Source organism: Pagrus major, chromosome 2 (assembly GCF_040436345.1).
Source record: "Pagrus major chromosome 2, Pma_NU_1.0".
Lineage (NCBI taxonomy): Eukaryota > Metazoa > Chordata > Actinopteri > Spariformes > Sparidae > Pagrus > Pagrus major.
In genome coordinates, this window is record NC_133216.1 from 16,631,050 (window position 1) to 16,650,835 (window position 19,786).

The 19,786-nt window shown below is 41.7% G+C and overlaps 1 protein-coding gene across 1 annotated transcript in view; it reads left to right on the forward strand.

The window, feature by feature from the left end:
• Window positions 1–19,786, forward strand: part of grik4 (glutamate receptor, ionotropic, kainate 4) — a 156,178-nt gene that overhangs the window by 82,502 nt on the left and 53,890 nt on the right. Inside the window, exon 7 of the mRNA XM_073487322.1 lies at window positions 17,481–17,642. Within this exon, the coding sequence (XP_073343423.1) occupies window positions 17,481–17,642 (162 nt within the window). The remainder of the gene's footprint in view (window positions 1–17,480; window positions 17,643–19,786) is intronic.

Consider the following 19,786-nt stretch of genomic DNA (forward strand, 5'->3'; position numbering starts at 1 on the left):
ATCTATCTAAATTGCTGCCAAGAGATTTCAGTGTGGCTATATTTATAATTACGTGACGGAACAGCTGAGAGTTAACTGGAGGCTTTGCAGTTCTGTGTTGATTTAGGGAGAAGTTGATTCTGTGGTTAATGCTGATTTGGGATCAGCTTCTGGTAGCAAGCATGATGTGGTGGCTAAACTGACCTTACAACCATATACACAACCCAATCACCAAACAAATACATTTCTGCAAAACGACAGATAAGTTCAAGCTGTACATTTCTTTATGTTACAACTTTTTGTTTAGTTTTCTATTTCTCTCATGTCACTGTACTGTGTTTAAGCTCTGTTTAGGTTTAGGCACAAAAACCACTTGAATATTGTTAGGAAAAACATCATGGTTTGGCGTTAAATATCTGTTTTGGTCGCCCCATCACGGATGGAGATGGTCTTTCTTTCCATGAAAAATAGCTGGTAATGGTTGCCATAAAGACATAAATGTTCCCATGACTCCTTAAAAAAGACAGTTTTTTTTACTAAGATGGCTGAAAATGTCTCAGTGTCTCCCCGCCCCAAACATTTTCTTATCCAGACTCATTTCTTTTGCTTCAGTTTTTTCTCACTGCAAGTATTAATGTTACCACAGCGTGTTGTTGCACCGGCCTCCATATTGTTTACGTCTACTTCCCCATGAGATCACGTGAGCTGCTACACTGCTCCCTTTTGCACGATAATCGTAATGACATCCTGTGTGATGCACCATTATTTCCAAATCTTGTAGCCTGTGTATGTTTAAAATTTGAGACAAGAACATCTGTAAAGATTCTCCTAATGTGTGTGATGCAACCTAATTTCACAGTCGGTTAGCTTTTTAAAAGTCCCGTAGTGTGAGCCTAATTCAATCAGGCTGATCAATGAGTTGGAACTTTTGTCAATAGTTTGACCTCTCTCTACGCTCATGTTGTCACTTTGTTGTTGAATTTTTCTTTTGTTGAATTGCAGGCTGTCTCTCTCTTTCCATTGTTGTGTGTGACATTACTGAATTATGTGAATAGAGCACATTATCATTACTGTTTCTCATCTCCTTCATCCTGATTGAAACAACTAAAGCACTGTCTTCCAAGAAGGACCTTTTTTTAAATTAAGGTAGATACAGTATGAATACATCGGCAAGTCATCCCTCCCATCTAAGATAAATAGGATAATTATAGTCTGAAAATAATTAAAGCACTTTCACAGAAGATTAGAAACACTTCAGACAGGGGAAAACATGTCAGACTCCTGCAGTATGTGCTTCACAGATGAAGACGCATCACACAGTTGTAGTAAGGACGCATTGTCTGGCCTTAGAAACAGTTTAGAGGATCAAACAAATATTCTATCATATTTATTGCGTATTATAATTACATACAGTGTCCCTTTTTAAATATTTTTTGAATAATGGAAGCTCTAACTGGTATTAATCAATCATGCAGCCTCATTACAAGTGATGATAAATATACAGTTTCCTAAGAGGGGCATGTAGGATTAATTATGCTTGTGTTAACATAAGATAACATACCCATGATTCACTTATGACTCAAAAAGAAACTAATGTAATAACTTTCGTTGTGCAACTCCATTGAAATGTGTAATAAATTCCACAGTGACCTTATATTTTCTGGGCTTACAAACAATAATTTATTTTATGTACTCCTTCCTTCCTGCCCTCTCCTCCCTCGCTTCTTCTCTCCCTTTGTCTCCCCCTGTTTTCTCCCACCGTTCCCTCCTTCTGTCTGCGTCCTCTGCTGACACTTCATTTATCTCTGGTCCTGACATCCCTGACTAACGATCTGCCAGACTGCTCCCCTGCCTAATCTGTTTCCCCTGAATCATCTCAAGACGCTCGTCAACGTCCTCACACAGCTACCCCGTCTCCAGTCAGGGTTTTTTGTCATGCCCACTTATGGATCTGAGTGCTTTCAGTCTTCATTTTGTTTCTGTTTGTTTATTCTGCTCCGTGTTGATGTCATTAATCTGGTGTGAGAAATTAGGGGAGGAAGAAGAGGTGGAGGCGCTGCTTTATCTCCTATCATAACCAGGCAGAATCATTGCACTGCATTCAGGAGAATATGTTCTGATGTTTCAAACTATGTTGTATACGACAAATATGAGCATGGGCGTCACAGCCATTATACGAAGTGGGACAAGTCCCAACCAAATGAGCCGCAAACGTTAACTAGTGATTGAAGTGACAATGCCAGGCAGCTGAGTGAAGGTGGGTCAGACGCTGTCACTGCAAAAGGCCACGAATAAAGAGAGTAAACGAGGTAGGAAGAAGGAAAACATGACAGGAAAGACGGAAGTGAACGGACAGGGAAAGAAAGAAAGAAAGAAAGAAAGAAAGAAAGAAAGAAAGAAAGAAAGAAAGAAAGAAAGAAAGAAAGAAAGAAAGAAAGTGATGAAACAAGCAGTAAAGAAGTAACTAGTCTAGTCTAGTGAACTAAACAAATAGGGATGAAGGGTATACTATAAAGGCAGGGAGGAGATCTAGAGAGAAAGATTCTACTTTTTATTATTATCTTTAAAAATGTTTACTGTTACTGCAGTGTTTTTTGTTACATTAGATGATACAAGTGGTCATGTTATAATGGTTATGGAATTAATGAAATATAAAACAGCAAAAGTCATCGTTGGTGATTAATTTGGCACATTCATTTAGATATTTCATTTAATCATGTTCCTTCTATGTGTTGAAATGTCTCTTCTATTTTACATACAACATATGTTTAGCTTTTTAATATCTTCAGATATCTGTTCTGGGGCACTTCCTCTGGATGAAATTGCTAAATATCAGCCTATTGATCATTTTTCTCATGCTACCGTAGCCAGATAAAGTATCAAACCACCTGTTAAAATCCACCAGAATACATAAAATGACATCTACGCTAATAAAAACCTTTCCAGGGGAGAACCCTCAAACCTCTATTTAAATTGTCCCACCCACATCTTAGATGCTTCCTATGCCCATGAATATGAGTAATTTCTCTCATGCTCCCATGTTGTGTGTGTGTTTGTTACTTATATATAGCCATTTATTATTAAGGTCTCTATGGAGAGGGTGGATGTCAGAGATCAACCATTCATTGGTTGTCATTAGAGCTAATGATCTTCAGTAGATGCTGCCTGGGGTTAAGAGAGATGTTGTTTTATTTTTTCCCCATCACTTCATTAAAAGCCGTATGATTCAGGTAGTTGAATGCAGCAACAGTTCTCCTCGCTACATTAATTCAGCTCTGTGCTTTCCGAGGGTAAGGTAATGCTTATTCTGGAAAACAAGTATTCCCTTTTGTTGATGGTGTTGATCGCAATTAGACACGCAGGTGATACAGAGGAGGCATCTCTCAGATTCTATCACACGTTGTTTCTTTTATTCCACACAATAAAGCTCTCAGCGCCGGTTTATTTTCCTGTCTTCCCATGAAGTCCACTTAATACTAGCCGCTAATATCCTGAGCTTTAACTGTAAGACCTAATAGAAATCTCGGCCCTTGGGTCGCAGCGAACAGAGAGATTAAAAAAAGAACATGCTTCATGGAAGAGCGGGTAAACCGAACAGCTCCGCAGGGCTTCTCCAGCTCGTCTCTGTTAACTTTGTTTTTCGGGGAATGTGAGCAGCTGACATCCTGCAGCTTCCTTGGCTTTAACTTAATGTAGCGCTTGCACGAGAGATGATGCACACACACACACATATGCTTGTCTGATGGATGCATACACGCACACAGTCAAAACAAACACACACGCACACACGCGTTTGCAGACACACTCCCTGCTCCGTGGCTCCCATCTAAGTGATTTGTATCCCACGATCCGAGCTACTCGGCAGGATTGAATAAATCACATCAGGTTGGCAGTGACTCATCATATGTTGACGGGATGCCTAATGTCATTTGAAGGTTAGGTGAGCACGGGATTGGGCCTAGCAGCGCCTCGTTTTGTGATGTCATTTTGAGTCTTGATGAAAGCACGCGGCACACACAAACACACATTCGCATCCAGTCAAAAACACGCTTTGACATGCGGTGCCAGCTGACATATTATCGCCTCTCTGCAAAGCTGGGGCCATTAGTTCAACCACACACACACACACACACACACGCACACACACACACAGACACACACCCACACACACCCCTCCGTCTGTTTGTTTTGTTCTTCATGTTCCATTTCCCCTCCACACACCCGTGATCCCTCTTGTCACTGCAGTCATTGTCATGCATCCGTGCCTGTGGAGCTGCCGGCGCTTCCTGACTGTCACACACACATATATGCACACACATGAACGATAAAACTCAAATAAATAAACTCATGTACATGCTCACCCGCACGACATCCCGTCCCTCCCAACCGCGCATACATACAGTCGTAACATCCCGGCGTTCTTATCTATCTACCTGCCTGTCTGTCTGCTTCCCGGAAATAAGTTGTGTATTTCTTTTTCTTGTCTCCTGGTGTCATAAACAAGGAGAAAATTGTGATACAGACGCACGCATACAAAACCCATTTTTCTTTTTCTCCGTTCATATTCGTCAGAGCAGATTGTCAGGTTTGTATGAAAGGCTGACGAGGAGAGTTAGGTCTTACTTTTGAAGCATGGCTGATGCTGTTATTCACAATTTAATCCCTATTCTTTCCCAGACACTGCCGCGCTCCCTGCTATTTGTTCTTGGCCAGTTGGGGTTCTGGGCTCGACATGCTCCATGCTTCTAATTATTCCTCCCAACACTGTCAAATGATGAAATGCTTTATAATTGAATGTGGCACCGAGGAACAAGATGAAATGTATTCCTGCCTCTCCAACCTGCACAAATATCATTTTCAGATTTTTCTCTCTGTAGCTGCTTCCAACTTATTTTTTTCTATCACAGTTTTTGAGTAGGTTGCTTTGCCCTCTGTCGCTATGTGCCAGTAAAGAATGGATAATAGTGGCTGGCTGCCCTTGTCCTTGTCATTTCACCTCTTCTTTACTGCTACTGCTCTCTTTATACTGCCAATACCTGCATCCTGCATCTCTCACTCTCTGTATGTCTCTCTCACTCTGTTTTTCTGTCTGGCATTGATAGCAATATTCTCTAGGTGATACAGAATTCAATTTCACAAGTTTATTGTTCTGGTAAAATTTTGTGCCCCATATCTGTGAATGTGAATGAATGGAGGGAGCGTCCCTTTTTTAAAGAAAAAAAAAAAAAAAAAAAACACTTCACATCAACTTCGCCCTCCATCTCTCCGCTGTGCACTGTGGTACACATGATTTATAAATCCAACAAAAAAAAAAAGTGTTGTCAGTCAAACTGCTTTAGAGGGCAGCCACTGTGACTGTGAAAATGATTGGGATTTAATTAATTCCCCTCCACGGCTTATGTAAAGTTCATATTTCCCTGTTTAGACACAGAGTTTGAGAATCAATCAACTGAGTAATAGAAAAGGTAATAGGCTACGTGGACGGTGACAACAGAGAGCTGCATCCATCCAGAATATAAACTATGTCATTATTATGTCACAACAAGTGTGTTTTCCCAAATAATGTGTGCTTGCTACTCGCTGTATTGGAAAGATGCCAACTTACCTCGCTGAGAATTACATTTATTGTGTTGGCGCTTTAGAGAGCGGTATAAATACTTGCTGCCACAAACGCAGCTTGTCCTCAAATGGAAGGACAAATTCTATTGAGGCTTTAAATTAATGCATTCTCACTTTACACCGAATATTAGTTTCTGATTTAGCCGTTCAGCTAAAGCAGGTTGAGGGAACCTTTACCACAGTTGTTATCTCAGTTGTCTCACATTGGGATTTATACCTGAGACAAAAGCCAGTCTAATCAATGGCTAGGACTTGATTGATCAGGCCGTATTGTGCTTTGATTGCATTACATTCCTGAAATTTACTATATGCAACTTCTATTGTGCCTTGTCTCATCATTAAGTTGGAGGCTACTGCCGTGGAGTGGCTCAACCCATTCGGCAGAATAAAACAAAAACAAAACAAAAACAACTTGGTTAGGGTTAGGAAAAAATCATGGTTTGGCTTAAAATGATGGTCACGATCATGGATGGAGATGGTCCATCTTCTCGTGAAAAAAAGCCAGTTGAATGTGTAGGATTTAGTGTCCAGTGTTTTGTTTGTCCATTCTGGGCTACTGTAGAAAATGCGGCGGTGCAACATGGCGGACTCTGTGGAGGAGGATCCAGCCCCACTGTAGATATAAAAGGCTCATTCCAAGGTAACAGAAACACAGTGATTGTAGTTTCACTTAATTATACACTAATGTAATCATAATTATATTCCATTTTTGCAAATACGTCCCCCTAAATCCTACACACTGGACCTTTTAAATTGCAGAAATTGCTGTTTTTCCGCATTGGCATCGTCGGGGTTGATTACACAGTAATGTTGCAGTTGCCGTGTGTGAAAAGAGCTTGAACACAGTTGTGATGGGGAATATGCTTACGTCTTTGGTGTGGAGGCTGAGTAAAATGCTCCATTGACACTTCCAATCAGTGCATTATGCTCCATATCAGATTGCACAGACGATTAATAAATCGAGTCGCATTCATGTCTTAATCATTTATAAATTGCAAATAAGCAACTATGGAATGTGAGAAGCTTATGTAGGGGCTTGCAATTATGATGCATTATTGCTGATTTTATAGGGGGCAGCCACAAAGACATTTGCTTCAGACACTCTTTCATCACTGATTGAGCATATTGTCTGATATTAGAGCCTCTCGTTTCTAAGCCTGCTATTGCCTGCATGTGTTTCCACTCAAAGCAAATGATTGTGAAATGTTTAAGTGATTACCATTATTCTTTATGCAGAATACTTTGACATTTCCCTATTTGTGAGCTGGTCGACAGAGTATACAGAGTATTCGCTCTAACTTTGCCACAGAAAGAGAGAAGAGTGACAAGCGCATTGGCATGCACATCAGCATTCGTGAAGGGCGTTCATTAATCATTTATGGTTAATTTGGAGGGTTAACAGGTTGGTACGTGAGGTCTGCTCATGTTCAGAAAGTTATATATTGATCGGGATTCATGCAGAGAGCATTCTGGTTTTTAATGAGCTTGTAATGGAAACCAAAGTCAGCCCACAAGGAAGCCAATTGCATTTTTAAAAATGGTACGCAAGACAAATGTTTTTGACTTGTGATAGTGAAGTCTGTGTGAGAGACTGCCGACGACCTGGCATGTTTAATATGAGAGTCAGGCCTCCTTGCCTTATCACTCTAAACATAACTTTTCCGACGAAATGAAAACACACTCTGAGAGGGCTTGTTTACCATAAAATTATAAGACTTGAAGTTCCCCAGTCTCTTTTTATCTTTACAGATTAGCCAGACGGCAGCTGGATGTTTGTGTAAATGAGGGTAAACCATTTAGTGCAGTGTTCCACCTCTCAGACTCACACCTTTGTATGTGTGAGGAGTTCTGGCGTATTGATTACTCTGTGTCAGCCCTATTACCACCGGCTCTCTCTCTGAGCCCCGCGTCTGGATGACTCAGTGTTGACAATTGTATTACAGCCTATTATCTTCCAAATCCCAGGGCTTGAGTCACAGCTTACTGTAGGGTCTTCTTTGGAAAGTTGAAATTGCTTGCTGACTTCATACCTGACTTCCTTTCTATGCTGTATAACTTTCTTCCTGCCACTATCCCACAAACCTATGTCTTCCTATCTTTCCTTTACTTCCTCTCTACTATTTCCTCCTTTAGGCCTTGACAAACCAAACTGACATCAAAGAACTAGCTCCGATTGTTGCGTCAAACAAGCTCATATGCTCTGCGCCTGCGTGAAAGGAAATGTCAGAGTGGTCAGCGTGCTGTGTCAAGGCCTTTTCTCCTGTCCTTCCCTCGTCTCTGGACTGCTCACCTACTTTCTTTCTTCTACCTCTTTTCCATTCCTGAACTTCTTTCTCCTTATCCTCATTCACCAATCCCGAACCTGCCATTCTCCGTATAACAGACTGCTAACCTGCACAAACAAAGTCAATATAGTACAAGAAATATTTTCTTTTCCCGCCACTTCGTGTGAAATTTATCAAAGATCTTACATGCACGCTGTGTTAAGAGAGCTTTTATTAGGTTGCAATTTCTCACTGTTGCGCTTCTCGAATAGCACCATCACTTTGGCTTGCAAGGGTACATATGCTCCAGTGTAATGAACTTGTTAATTGCTAATTAACTTGAAATAAAGTTTAAAAAAAAAAAAAAAAAGAACTGTCAGTATTTTTCTTTGCTTCAAATGCTCTCAGCTGTGAAAAGACACCAGAAAGGCCATTGGTCGGTGACCCCAATTACCCCGATGTCAAGCCTCTTTAACTAACCATCAAACTCTGGTTGATTCATGTGTCCTTGTGTTTTCAAAATCACATGTCACCTTGGTCGTGTCAGCGTGTTATTTTGTATTCTATCACATTTAGCAACTGGCAGAAAGTCATTAGCGATATTTGGAGCAAATATCATGTCCAGCTCTTCGCTGTCTTAATCAGCCTGATGGAGCTTTCGTTGTGATGAAGCATATAACAGTTATTGTATTCTGATTATCGCTCGGCCAGACAAAGGAATCCAGACAGGAAGTTCAATACACAATCAAGCTGAGCTGATTGCTGAGCTGATCGTGTCCAATCAGGATTAGTGAGGGGCTACGAAACAAGTTATTTGCCTTGATGCAATTTCAATTTGACGTTCTGTCAAACAGGCAGGTGAGGTCCCTTAGTGAGTCGTAATGGTTTAATAAGGGCATTCAGAGACTGCAATTAACTTTAATTAAGATGCATCTGTAAGCAATACTTCTGAGGTGAAGTTCTTCTTCTCAAGGTCTCTGTGTTGCAAATGGTTTGGGAGTTTAAATGAGACCTACTTTGTATTTTTTTCTTTCTTCAGTGTGTTATATAGGCTCTTGTGCATGTGAAAGATCAGTCAGCGACAACAGCTCCTCTCTTCCACAGAAAACACCACTCCTGGAAAGCCTCATCAAGTAGCTCCACCTCTAATTCTGTGACTTTGTGACATCACACTACATCACCATGTCACATATTTGCTTTATTTATGCCTATATTCACGGTAGAAGTGTAAAACGGGAAGCTGAAAACACCACAGAGCCGACTGGAGACACTGGCTCAGGCATGTGTGAGCTGACCAAGCTGTGAGCTGAGATCACAGTACAGAACACCCTGCTGATCCAATTCAATTAGTTGCAGAATCGGCCACATCTTTTGACTGGGTGGAGAGTAGCACAATGTATTTATAGGACAACACTTAAACAGGCATTCTCTCCAAAACAAAACGGGGCAAAAGAAGACAGAGGAAAACTCACCGACACAATAAGCAATGTAACATTTGAATTAAAGCCTGGGAATACTATGTTATAATGACAATGCAGAAAACAGAAATAAAATGAGAAACAAAATCTGAACGAGGCAGCAAATTCTCCCTCTTTCTGGTACAAAAGACCTCAGTGTGCCCGTCACTGTCAATCCAGCAACTACAGAGCTGAGCCAGCAAGGCTCAAGTCACATCGGCTTGTCAGCACAGATTAAAAAATGGTTCGAGTTTGTTTTGATCAGGGAACAAGAAACCCTTAGAGCTGCTCTCCCTTTGCATCTCTCTCAGTGTGAGATGTGGGAAAATGTGAGATATAATATTATAGCAAATACAGCAAAACATGACTCGAAGAAGACATTACCAGTTATAGTGTATTCTTTTTCCCTGCTCCTACAGAGAGAAGGTCTACTCTCAGATCTGAGGGGTTACTGGGTCTTGATGAGAAACACTCGGGTGATCGATGTGAACACTCAGGGCTTCACTGAGACGAGCAGAGTTTAGATGGAGTCTCATCTCCATTATCTGCTGCTTCTCCCTCTGTGTTTTTTTTTTGTCTGCGACTGTGTTTCAACCACCCACTCCTCCACCCCACCGCCGACTCCGCAGCCTTAGAGGTCCAGGAACCGTTTTCTGTTTCCAAACAAAATAATCTGCTCGGTGGATGCAAAGCTTTTCAATTAAGAGAAGCATTCATAAGTAATTTGAAGACATTTCTTCTTTTTTTTTTTCTTTGAAGGCTTTTCTTCTTGAAATTTTCATTTGCTTTATGTGCTTTCAGCTGCGACGTTCCTCCATAAAATTCTGCTGGGATTTGAATGAATAGCTTACTGGAAAAAGATAGACTGTTTCAGATTCCAAACATATGCTAGTGTCTGCAATATTCATGGTGTTTTTGGCCTCCGCCAGACTAAGAATTACTCTGGGCATAAGGTCTCCGCCTCACAAATAGGCTGTTACTGTTGCAGGTCAGACGTAATTCTATGAATAATGGAATGAAATTGGTCATTTGTTTCCAACACTCTGCAGGAATGCTGCCAGATTGTTGTGATGTATGCGGCTATTAAATGCTTTCAAACAAAGCTAATGTATCAACCCCAGCATGCTGCACAAAGATAGATGGTATGTTAATTTCATGGTCATCTCGCAGAGTGAAACTAGCTGGTCACTGGGGATGATGTAGGTGACACGTTAGTGACTAACGCAAGAGGGATGACTTTTGGCACAGTCCATGTACGTACAGTGCGGCGAAGTATCTCGAGAGCAACATGGCCAGCGAGTAATTGGAGGAGCTGCGATTCCAGTCTGCATGTCCTGCTGCAGTAAACTATTATGTTGAATTTCATGTGCAGAAAACTCTGCAAATCACTATCCAATTTTGCTTTTACATCCCAGGTTCATAACAAGTCTGTAGGCAAGGCATTTGGTAATTCTCCCTCTCTCCTCCTCCTCTCCTCCCATCCCACACTCGCAGTGTAATTAAGAGGCTGCAGGAGGCTTTAGAGCTCAGCCTGAATTTACGCAATTGATACAAGCATGAAATGACTTATTGCCAAAAACACTGCGTGAACATTCCAGCTATTAGGGAATAATCAGTGTGCCGCTCGAAGTGGATTTCAGTGCAGAGTGAAGACCGGACTGAGACCTGAAGGTTTCAGCCTATTTTACCCTTCCCCCGGTATAACAGGAGGGTTGTTATTAATTAGTGCTTTATCATTAGGAAAAACAATATGCAGTTTACAGAAATGTTACTCAATCATAGGCAGTCTGCTCTTTCTCAGGGCTGCCATGCTGGATAAGCAGTGGAGATGCTTTTTCTTTCGTTTTCAAATTGTCGATTATGATTATCATGACTGACGGCTCCGTCTTTATCTGGGCCAGATTTTACACAACAGAGAAAAATGTTCTAAGCTGGTGATTTGAATGCATGAATACAGAGAAACACAGAAATACAAAGTTGGCAGTTCATATTTAATACATGATTTTTTGATTGATTGATTTACTGTACTGGGCTGCTTGTATTTGCAGCTAACTTTTTGACTATTGAGAGGCTCCAAAATCAGCCATTGCTTTGAAAAATAAAAGGTCCATTGGTATAAACAGCGATAACGTGACTCTCTCCGCTCACGGTCTCTGCCTGACCCATCCCTGACATGACCAGATTTTTAGCCTGCTTTTGGGCGTCTCCTAGGGATTAGGGATTGGTGATTGGCAATTGAGCACCAAGGATGAGCGTCAAGCCAACACCAATTTGCCTCTCATCTGGAGTATTTGTCTGTGATCTCTAAAAAACTGTTGGCGAGTGGAGAATCAGGGCTACACTCCTGTAGTGCGAACTTGGTATACTGTAAAGAGCAGGAGGAGATATTTCCTCAGGACAGAGCTGGAAGAAGAATGTTGTATCAGGAAATCATCTTTTGTTCTTCATCCATTTGTAAAAGGCAATTGTACACAGCTTCACAGCTTCCAAATGGCCATAAAACAGTTATTACTCCTGAAACTGAAGAACAGAAGGAAACACAAAACATTTTATTTATTTGTATGACGATCCCTATTAGCTTTTTAATTCGTTTAAAAATGATGCCCATGAGTCATTGAGTGCAATTACAATTCATTATTCTGACTCATTTGACATTATTGCAACCCCCATTGACCAGCAGTTCTCTCAATTTCAGGGAGCCCCATTAATTTTAATGCCACATTAACAAAAGTTCTCAAACAGAAAAAAATGCTCAGATGACTCAAACTCATTCAAACACTGAGACTCTTCATATTCACAATGTGAAACAGCAGCCTAGATTTCCCGCACAGCATGTAGCGTACACACATTACAGAGCCCTCTGTAAATAATGTCTTATCTGTCAACAGAATGTTTCTGGAAGCGATCTCAGAGGTTCGGTTACAGGAAGTTGAAACATGCAGGCAACGGAGATGCAGTCTGAATCAGCGGATGTCCTTGGAGCCCGGAGAATCACGATAATTTCAGCATTTCTATCCTATTAAGAGAGATGAGATCAGTGGAAGAGAAGAGCTGAAAGAGGCTGGTGAATCTAAAGAGGTTTCGGCTTCATTTTGGATATCCTGTTTAGGATGCCGGGTTTATGAAAGCTTACACGACTGCAAAGAAATATGTCTTGTGCATTTGTGTGGACGGTTGGGGTCATGGCAGGGTATCCCACTATCAGCAGCATCTGTCCTCCTGGGATCTCAGTATTCACTGCTGATGCTGCCTACATCACAACAAACACCAAGTGGTCACACATCCATTAGGCCGTTCCTGAGTGTACATGTGTGCATGCGTGAAAGGTTATGTGAAGAGTATGAGATATCACTGACGGGATAAAAATCCATCTAAAAAGATAAAAGAGACGTTGAGAGAATAAAGGAGAAGGAGACAGAAATAAAGAATAGATGAGACGGAGGCTTCCACATTTGGAGGTTTTCAGAGGAGGTGAAGCAACAGGTTTTGGTTGGTTGGCTCGAGTCCTGGCTGCCGATTGATCTCCAGGTGACAGCCGGTGTCGGGGGGCCGTTGGCCAGGCTGTCATTCCCTCGCGCTCTCCCCCGCTCATCTTCGCTCCGCCGCTCTCTCCCCGTCTTCCCCCGCCGCTTTTTAAACTCTCAGCTGTGCCAACTAATCTCTCACCTTCTTCCCTCTCCGTTGATTCAACTTCAACCTCTCTCACTCTCTCTGTCTCTGTCTCTCTCTCTCACTCTCTGTCCTTCTCATCATCATGCTGCTCCTCCACCCTTTTCACCCCTTCAGTGGTGACAGTTGGTTCCTCCACCGCTCTCTCTTCTGCCCTCCAACTCCGCCTCTCTGTTCCCCCTCTGCTGGGAACCAACTGTCCTCTGCTACGATGGCACTGTCCATTTCACACCACCTACTTAGCATGCAAGAGAGCGTAATTGCTCATGTGGAGGGATTTAGTCTCTGTTTGTGTCCGACTACGTGTGTGTGTGTTTGAATGTGAATGTGTGCGTCTGTGGCCTGAAAGCCTACAAACGCAGCACATTAGTTTTCTTCAGACATAGCCTAGGGATATTTTGGTGACCTTGGTCTTCACTGAGTATGTGCATGTGTTGCTCAATTATAGGCATTTCATTTCTCTGCGTGCACTCTCCAGTTTGCGGTTGCGTGCGTGCTCGAGTGCCTATGCACACGCGTACATACAGGCACCCTTGAGGGGCATGTGTAATGATAGGCTCGTTTGCACAGCTCTGCCTCTAATGATCTATTAAAGTACACTTAGCCAGTAATTATATGGCCAGTCCCAAAAGGCTTAGAGGCCCCATGAGGGATAGCTGAAGATACAAGAGGACTCTAGAAAAGCCACTGTGTTTTATGTACTGTTGGAACGAGTGATATTATGAGCTTAAACTTTGCTTTAGTTTTCTGATAGATAAACACATGAATAAGTAAAGGATATCATTAAATTCGGATTTTGCAGGTTCAAATTAAGTTAGAGATAAAGTTCCTCAAGCTCGGCTGGGGAACACGTAATCCCTGTTTGAGCTCTCCTCCCCCTCTGGATCTCGTCTTCGTCTTTAATTTGTCTGTATTCAAAAGCAAAACATACAGAAATCAAGAGAGCCAGGCTATCAGTTTCACTGGCTTATGTTTCTAAGATTCAGGAATAGTTATAACAGAACAGACGGCCACTTCTCTAACAAGACCATTAGACCATTAACAAGAATTGTCTCCTTGAGTTCAAGAGCAGCAAGCAGCCCCTCAGTTCTTTTTCTGTCTCGAATCATAATAAGAGTTATGTTAAAAAATATTCTCTCCGCGCTCCATTTCCCTTTGCAAAACTTGCATTCTTAGATATCTTTGTCTATTGTATTTTTGTTTCAATTTTTCCTGTGTTTTGAAAGTCTTTGGGTTGTATTTTTGAGAAACTGGGTGCAGGAGCAAACACAGCTCTGTTGCAGTGGGATGAAAGCAGGATGAACAACAGCCAAGTCAGACCAGATTTCTACAGGAAAAAATGTATGTGTGTTGTAAGGCGGGAATTAGCGTGGGTCGGATTGTAAACACAAATCATCAGTTATTAATGACGCTTGACTGTCATCAACTCCCGGCACACTAAAGCCAAGCAGCATCCCTCTGCCCTCTTTGCTGCTTGCAATCTGTCGCCATGCAGTTATATAACCAAAGATATAAACATCAGTTTTTCTTTAATGAGAGGCCAGAGGTAGCTTCTCTCTGTGTGATTTTGCATGTCAAAGTTCAGTCAGCTTGAACTTGGCTTGAAGTGAGGAGATGGGGTCAATTTGCAACTGCGAGCAAATGCGTCTCACTTTTTCCTACAAGTAATGAAAGGGCTTAAGTAGGAGGAAAACACTCATCAGCAGGTGGAGGGCAGCAGTAGTGACTAATGAGATGTTTACATCCTCAGATATTCACCTCCCCTCATCCTCTTTAAAGGCACTGGAGGTGAATCAAGGACAGTTTCTTATAGAAGACTGTATGCACTAAGCACCAATATACACTGTTTTGTCCCTTTATTGGGTTTGTACTTGGTTTAGTTTTTGAATGTTCTGCATTTTCTTGGTTTTTCCCTCCGCCTGTTTTTTGACCAGCTTTTCATTATAGCTTAACATTAAGTTTCTAGATGTTCAACTTTCAGTTTCGTGTTGTGACAACACCATGCTTACTAGGCTTACCTGGTTCTGTCACCGCAAACCTGGCTGGTAATTGTCCTGAAGATTTGTTTTCACTGACAAGCTGGATAATGTCCTGACATCTTGTTAAAATGATCCATCACAAATGTTAATAGGTCTCAAACATTGGTCTGTTTTTAACAGGCTGACCCAGCCGTCACACCACCACCACCCCCTCCACCCTCTGACATGTCAGTTCGTACACATATGATCTTAAACGTGCAATAACTAGTAATTGGTTGCAGATAGTCCACACACATCATTCCTGTTGACGAGTGTGTGCCGCTGCCCTGGACCGGTATCATGCACAAATCTTAAATCTTCCCACTCCCCTCGCAGCTCTCTAACCCTCCCTATCACCTCACTCGAGATGTCCTATTACCTCATCTTGAGCCCTGTGAAGGCCTTCTCCACTCTGGAATATATTTGGTGCCAGAGCTTGTTTTAATATGCAGCAGAGGTTACCCGCTGCACGCTGGCATAGCTAAACATTTGGGATTTCCTGGTTTCTGGGAGGTTGGCACCGGGGATAATAGGCCTCCCACTCAAAGTCAATATCCACTGCTTCCTGCTGCCCTCCTCTGCTCTGAGTCTGTATCAGTGCAGTCACCCACTGGTGTCTTCACAGTGGAGTGACTCATACTTGGTCTCCTCTTGGTCTGAGAGCTTTTTCCACCTACCTGCTTATCAGTTATTTATTTCACTGACCTATTCACTCTCTTTGTCTGAGCGTCCATTATCTGATTTGCCTAATCCCCTCTCACAGATGAAAAAGGCCATTTTTCTCTTTCATTTTTCTGTAGCGACACAGCCGTGACTTAGACTTCATAAGCTTTGATATCTACAGGAGCTAGTCAAGATTTCCCTTTGGCTGACCAAAAAATGTGTTTTTGCTTGTTTTTTTGAAAATAAGATTTTGACCTAATCCTTAAAGCCTGTACCACACATGATGTGGATTTGTACATGGCAGGAGGTCTGAAGGAAGTGTTAAAATTCACAGTTGTAGTTGAAAGATTGTTATCCCACCAATGTTGGCATCTAAACTAGGACTGCAACTAATTATTATTTTCATTATCACTTAATTGGATGATTATTTTCACAATTAAAGGAGCTCTGTGTAACAATTTGTAGTAATTAGCATGTATTAATAACTTTTTTATTGGCCTTATGTGAGTCAGATTGTAACATGATGTGGAAAAGGGTTAGGGTTAGGGTTCTCGAGTGCCTCGTCTCAGCGCCTTTCTCCGCTCTGCTAGCAGAGAGCAATAGCAGCAAACATCCAGTGGTTTTCTAACATAAACTAACAACTGGCCAGAAATTCCACAGAGCCCCTTTAATTATTTTGTCTATAAAATGTCAATAAGAAATTGTGAAAAATGCTCATCACACTCGTCTTAACAGTAAAAAAACAAACGACTCTTCCTTTACCTTCATAAATGACAAAGAACAGCGGTCAATCTTTACATTTAATGAGATAGAACCAGCAAATGTTTGACATTTCTGCTTGAAAAATTACTGGAACGAATAATTGATTATCAACACTCTCCGACTTGTTGACCATTGTAACCCATCTGCAAGCACATGTCCATAGTTTCCATTTGTTCTCTCAGCCCCGCCTGCTGGCCTTACAACATCCCAGTGTCGCCACTCCCCTCCAACCCCCTGTTATCTCCAGCTTCCCCGGCCTTGGTGACAGAAAGACAGTCAGACGGGTAGACTGAGGCTCAGTCAGGCTGTCATAAGCTAGATGGCACAACGAGCTGCCAGGCGCAGGCTGCCATCAGAAGGGGGGACAAGGTTCTGACACCTCTATTAACCTTCAGGAGATGTCCGTCCCCCGTCACACCCCCGCCTCCTCTCCCTCCTGCTGTTCCTGATCTGTGTCTCCGCCTGTCCCCTGTCTGCTGCTCCCCAGGCGGAGAAAAACCTACTTGTCCCCAGAGAAAAAGGAGCCAAATAACAAATACCTGTATTTTCCTCGTCTTCCAACCTAGAGCATTTCAATATGCCATGGATTTCTATCTCTCTTTCTCAATTATCCATCTGCCCCCCTTCCCCATTTCCTGTTTCCAGTCGGCCTCAGGCTCTCTCTGTCTCTCTCTCTCTGTCATTCTAGCTCCTTAGCATTGCAGTCCAGTATTCATACAATGACATGTATGTCAGTATGCCTACAGCCAGGGACGAAATGCATGGTTTTGTGCAGTGATGCATAGCTAAATGGTGGGAATGAACAAATTGCTGCAGCTTTTCTCGTGTCAATCAGCTGGAATAATGGGAGTTGATGAGAACTAAACGAGACAGATTAAATCGGATGTAAACATGTTTGATTAACACATGCCCTTTTTACCTTGACGATAATTCAATATATCATTTGGTGTTATTTAAAGAAGATAATGGTCGAGCATGACAGAATATGACATATACATTAAAGAAAAAATCTATTTCTGTCTGTCTCTCTCTCGTTTTCTCTCCTGCAGGAATTCTCTTTACTCCGACTGGACGACGTGGTGGACCAGCGGGTGAACATCATCGGGTTTTCAGTCTTCAACAAAACTCATCCCTTCTTCCAGGATTTCGTGCTGAGCCTCAACCGCTCCTGGCAAGAGAACTGTGACCATGCACCCTTCGCTGGCACACCGGTTAGTACACACATGATCTCACACACGCACACACACACACACACACACTCTCACAAACAGTGGAGACCAAGGTTACCCGTCCAAGAATAATGGATGAACCCTTTTTATTTTATTTCCTTAGCAAGGAAATAGGGCCTTCATTACTCCATTACATCCGAGGCATTACTCTTCCAGTGATACTGGCTGTATCTGGAGTTCACCAGCGGAAAACACTGAAGTCACTTAGACACAAAAATACCTCTGAAATATACAGGGATGACATTTATCCAGTTAGCGGTTGTAATTGCAGGTGTTGCTGTAGGCGGTTGTTGTTTCCCAGACAGCTCATTAGCAGCGTTCGGCACCCTCCTTATTACATTTATAATGGCGTCTTCCTTGTTGAATTTGCTTGAGAGGAAATGCCAAGCAAAATAGCAGCTTATGCTCACAGCATCCCACCTTAAAGCACCCACTGTTCTCATCTAAACATTGTCTAGAGCTCAACTTTTGACATACTGTGCTCTGCATATTTCAGTGGCTGATTTTAAAAACCAAGCTGCTGTTTACATGAATGACTGGAGACTGTTGCAGGTTTGTATCATAAGAAACTTGAATAAGGAGATAAATCATTCGCCTCATGCTGCCTCATGCTCGAACATTTTGTATTCTCAGGATAACGCGCTCACTTATTTTATGAGACGGGCTTATCAGTGTTTCTGAGTCAGATTTAGCAAACAGAATGTCGTAAATGGCCTGCGTAAACATGACGAGTGCTACCTGTTCGGTAATTGACCGCTTGTGTACGAGACCAAAATTAATGAGATTATTATCCCACTCCCCAATAATCCCTCTCAAGGCAAAGCTCTATCACCCATTTGTCTGGGAGTGTCACTCATAAAAAACGACATCTGAGAGTAACAAGAAGAACTTAATCCGCTGTTAGATTGAGTTCCTGCTCCCAGAGAGCAGTAAAGACAAGTTCACTGTATTATATCTTACATGTCAATAGTGTAATTAAATTTCTCTTCACACGTATTAAAGATGCTACAAAGAACTTTTACTGGTTATGAAACTGTATAAATGTATGACTGATACCTCTGTATGACCTAGATGAGCAAACAAGACCATCAGCAAGAACATTAACTATTAGTTATTCTTACTGCCTGTCCCCAGGTCAGATTCCTACTTATCCGGGTTGGAAAACTCATAAAACAATTTTTTATGGCGGAGTGCTGAGGATGAATTGATGAGTCTCGCTGCCTAAGGAGAGAAGCCGCTCTGTAGTCTTGCATTATGGCACAATAACAAAGTTTACTTTACTGGTTTATTATTGTCATATTAATAAGTTATTGATCTTACATAGCCACAAACAGACATTACCTCATTAACAAGCATCCATATAGTCAAAACTGCTATTTCTTCACATTCTTTTGATAATCTAAGTTCATTTTTGAAATTCTTATATGTTGCCCCTTTAAAAAAGAAATTAGTATTAAAAGTACCAAAGATCAATATTCCAGCTCACACCAGGAAATGATCAGCACTATTTTATTAACAATTATATTAAAAAGAGCAAACTACATGTTTCACAAGGTGTTTCATCAGATCTGCTCTGTGAAGCAACATGCAAATAGCATAACAATTCTCGTGTGCGCTGGAATATTGATTTGGTCCACTGTGGTTTGCGCCCTGTACCAGCTGCACCCAGGATAGAAGCACTGCTGTGCACATGGTGTCTTCCGTTCCTTAGTATTAAAAATATGTAGCGTCTTTCTGTCACTCAAGATCTTTATGTTCAAGGTAGTGGTTGTCATACCACTTTTGTCCACATGGGCCGCCAGAATCACCAAAAACTGATAGTTGCTTGCAGCTGCTTTAAAATGTTGTTTTCCATCATTTATTAGTTTTGACAACGTGATTATTTTCACCACAAATATACACATAGATATGTTGAATATATTATACATTTCTATAGTTATTGTGCTCAGCCTAAAGGGACATTATGCAGAAATTGCCATTTTGTGCGATTTGGCGCCCCCCACCGTTTCTGAGTGCAACACCACTGTCGTAAATACAAATCCCAGGTCTGTAACAATTTGTCAGAGGTAATGTAGGTCCTACCCTCTCACTGAAGCTACATAGTGTATAACAAGACACTCATAAAC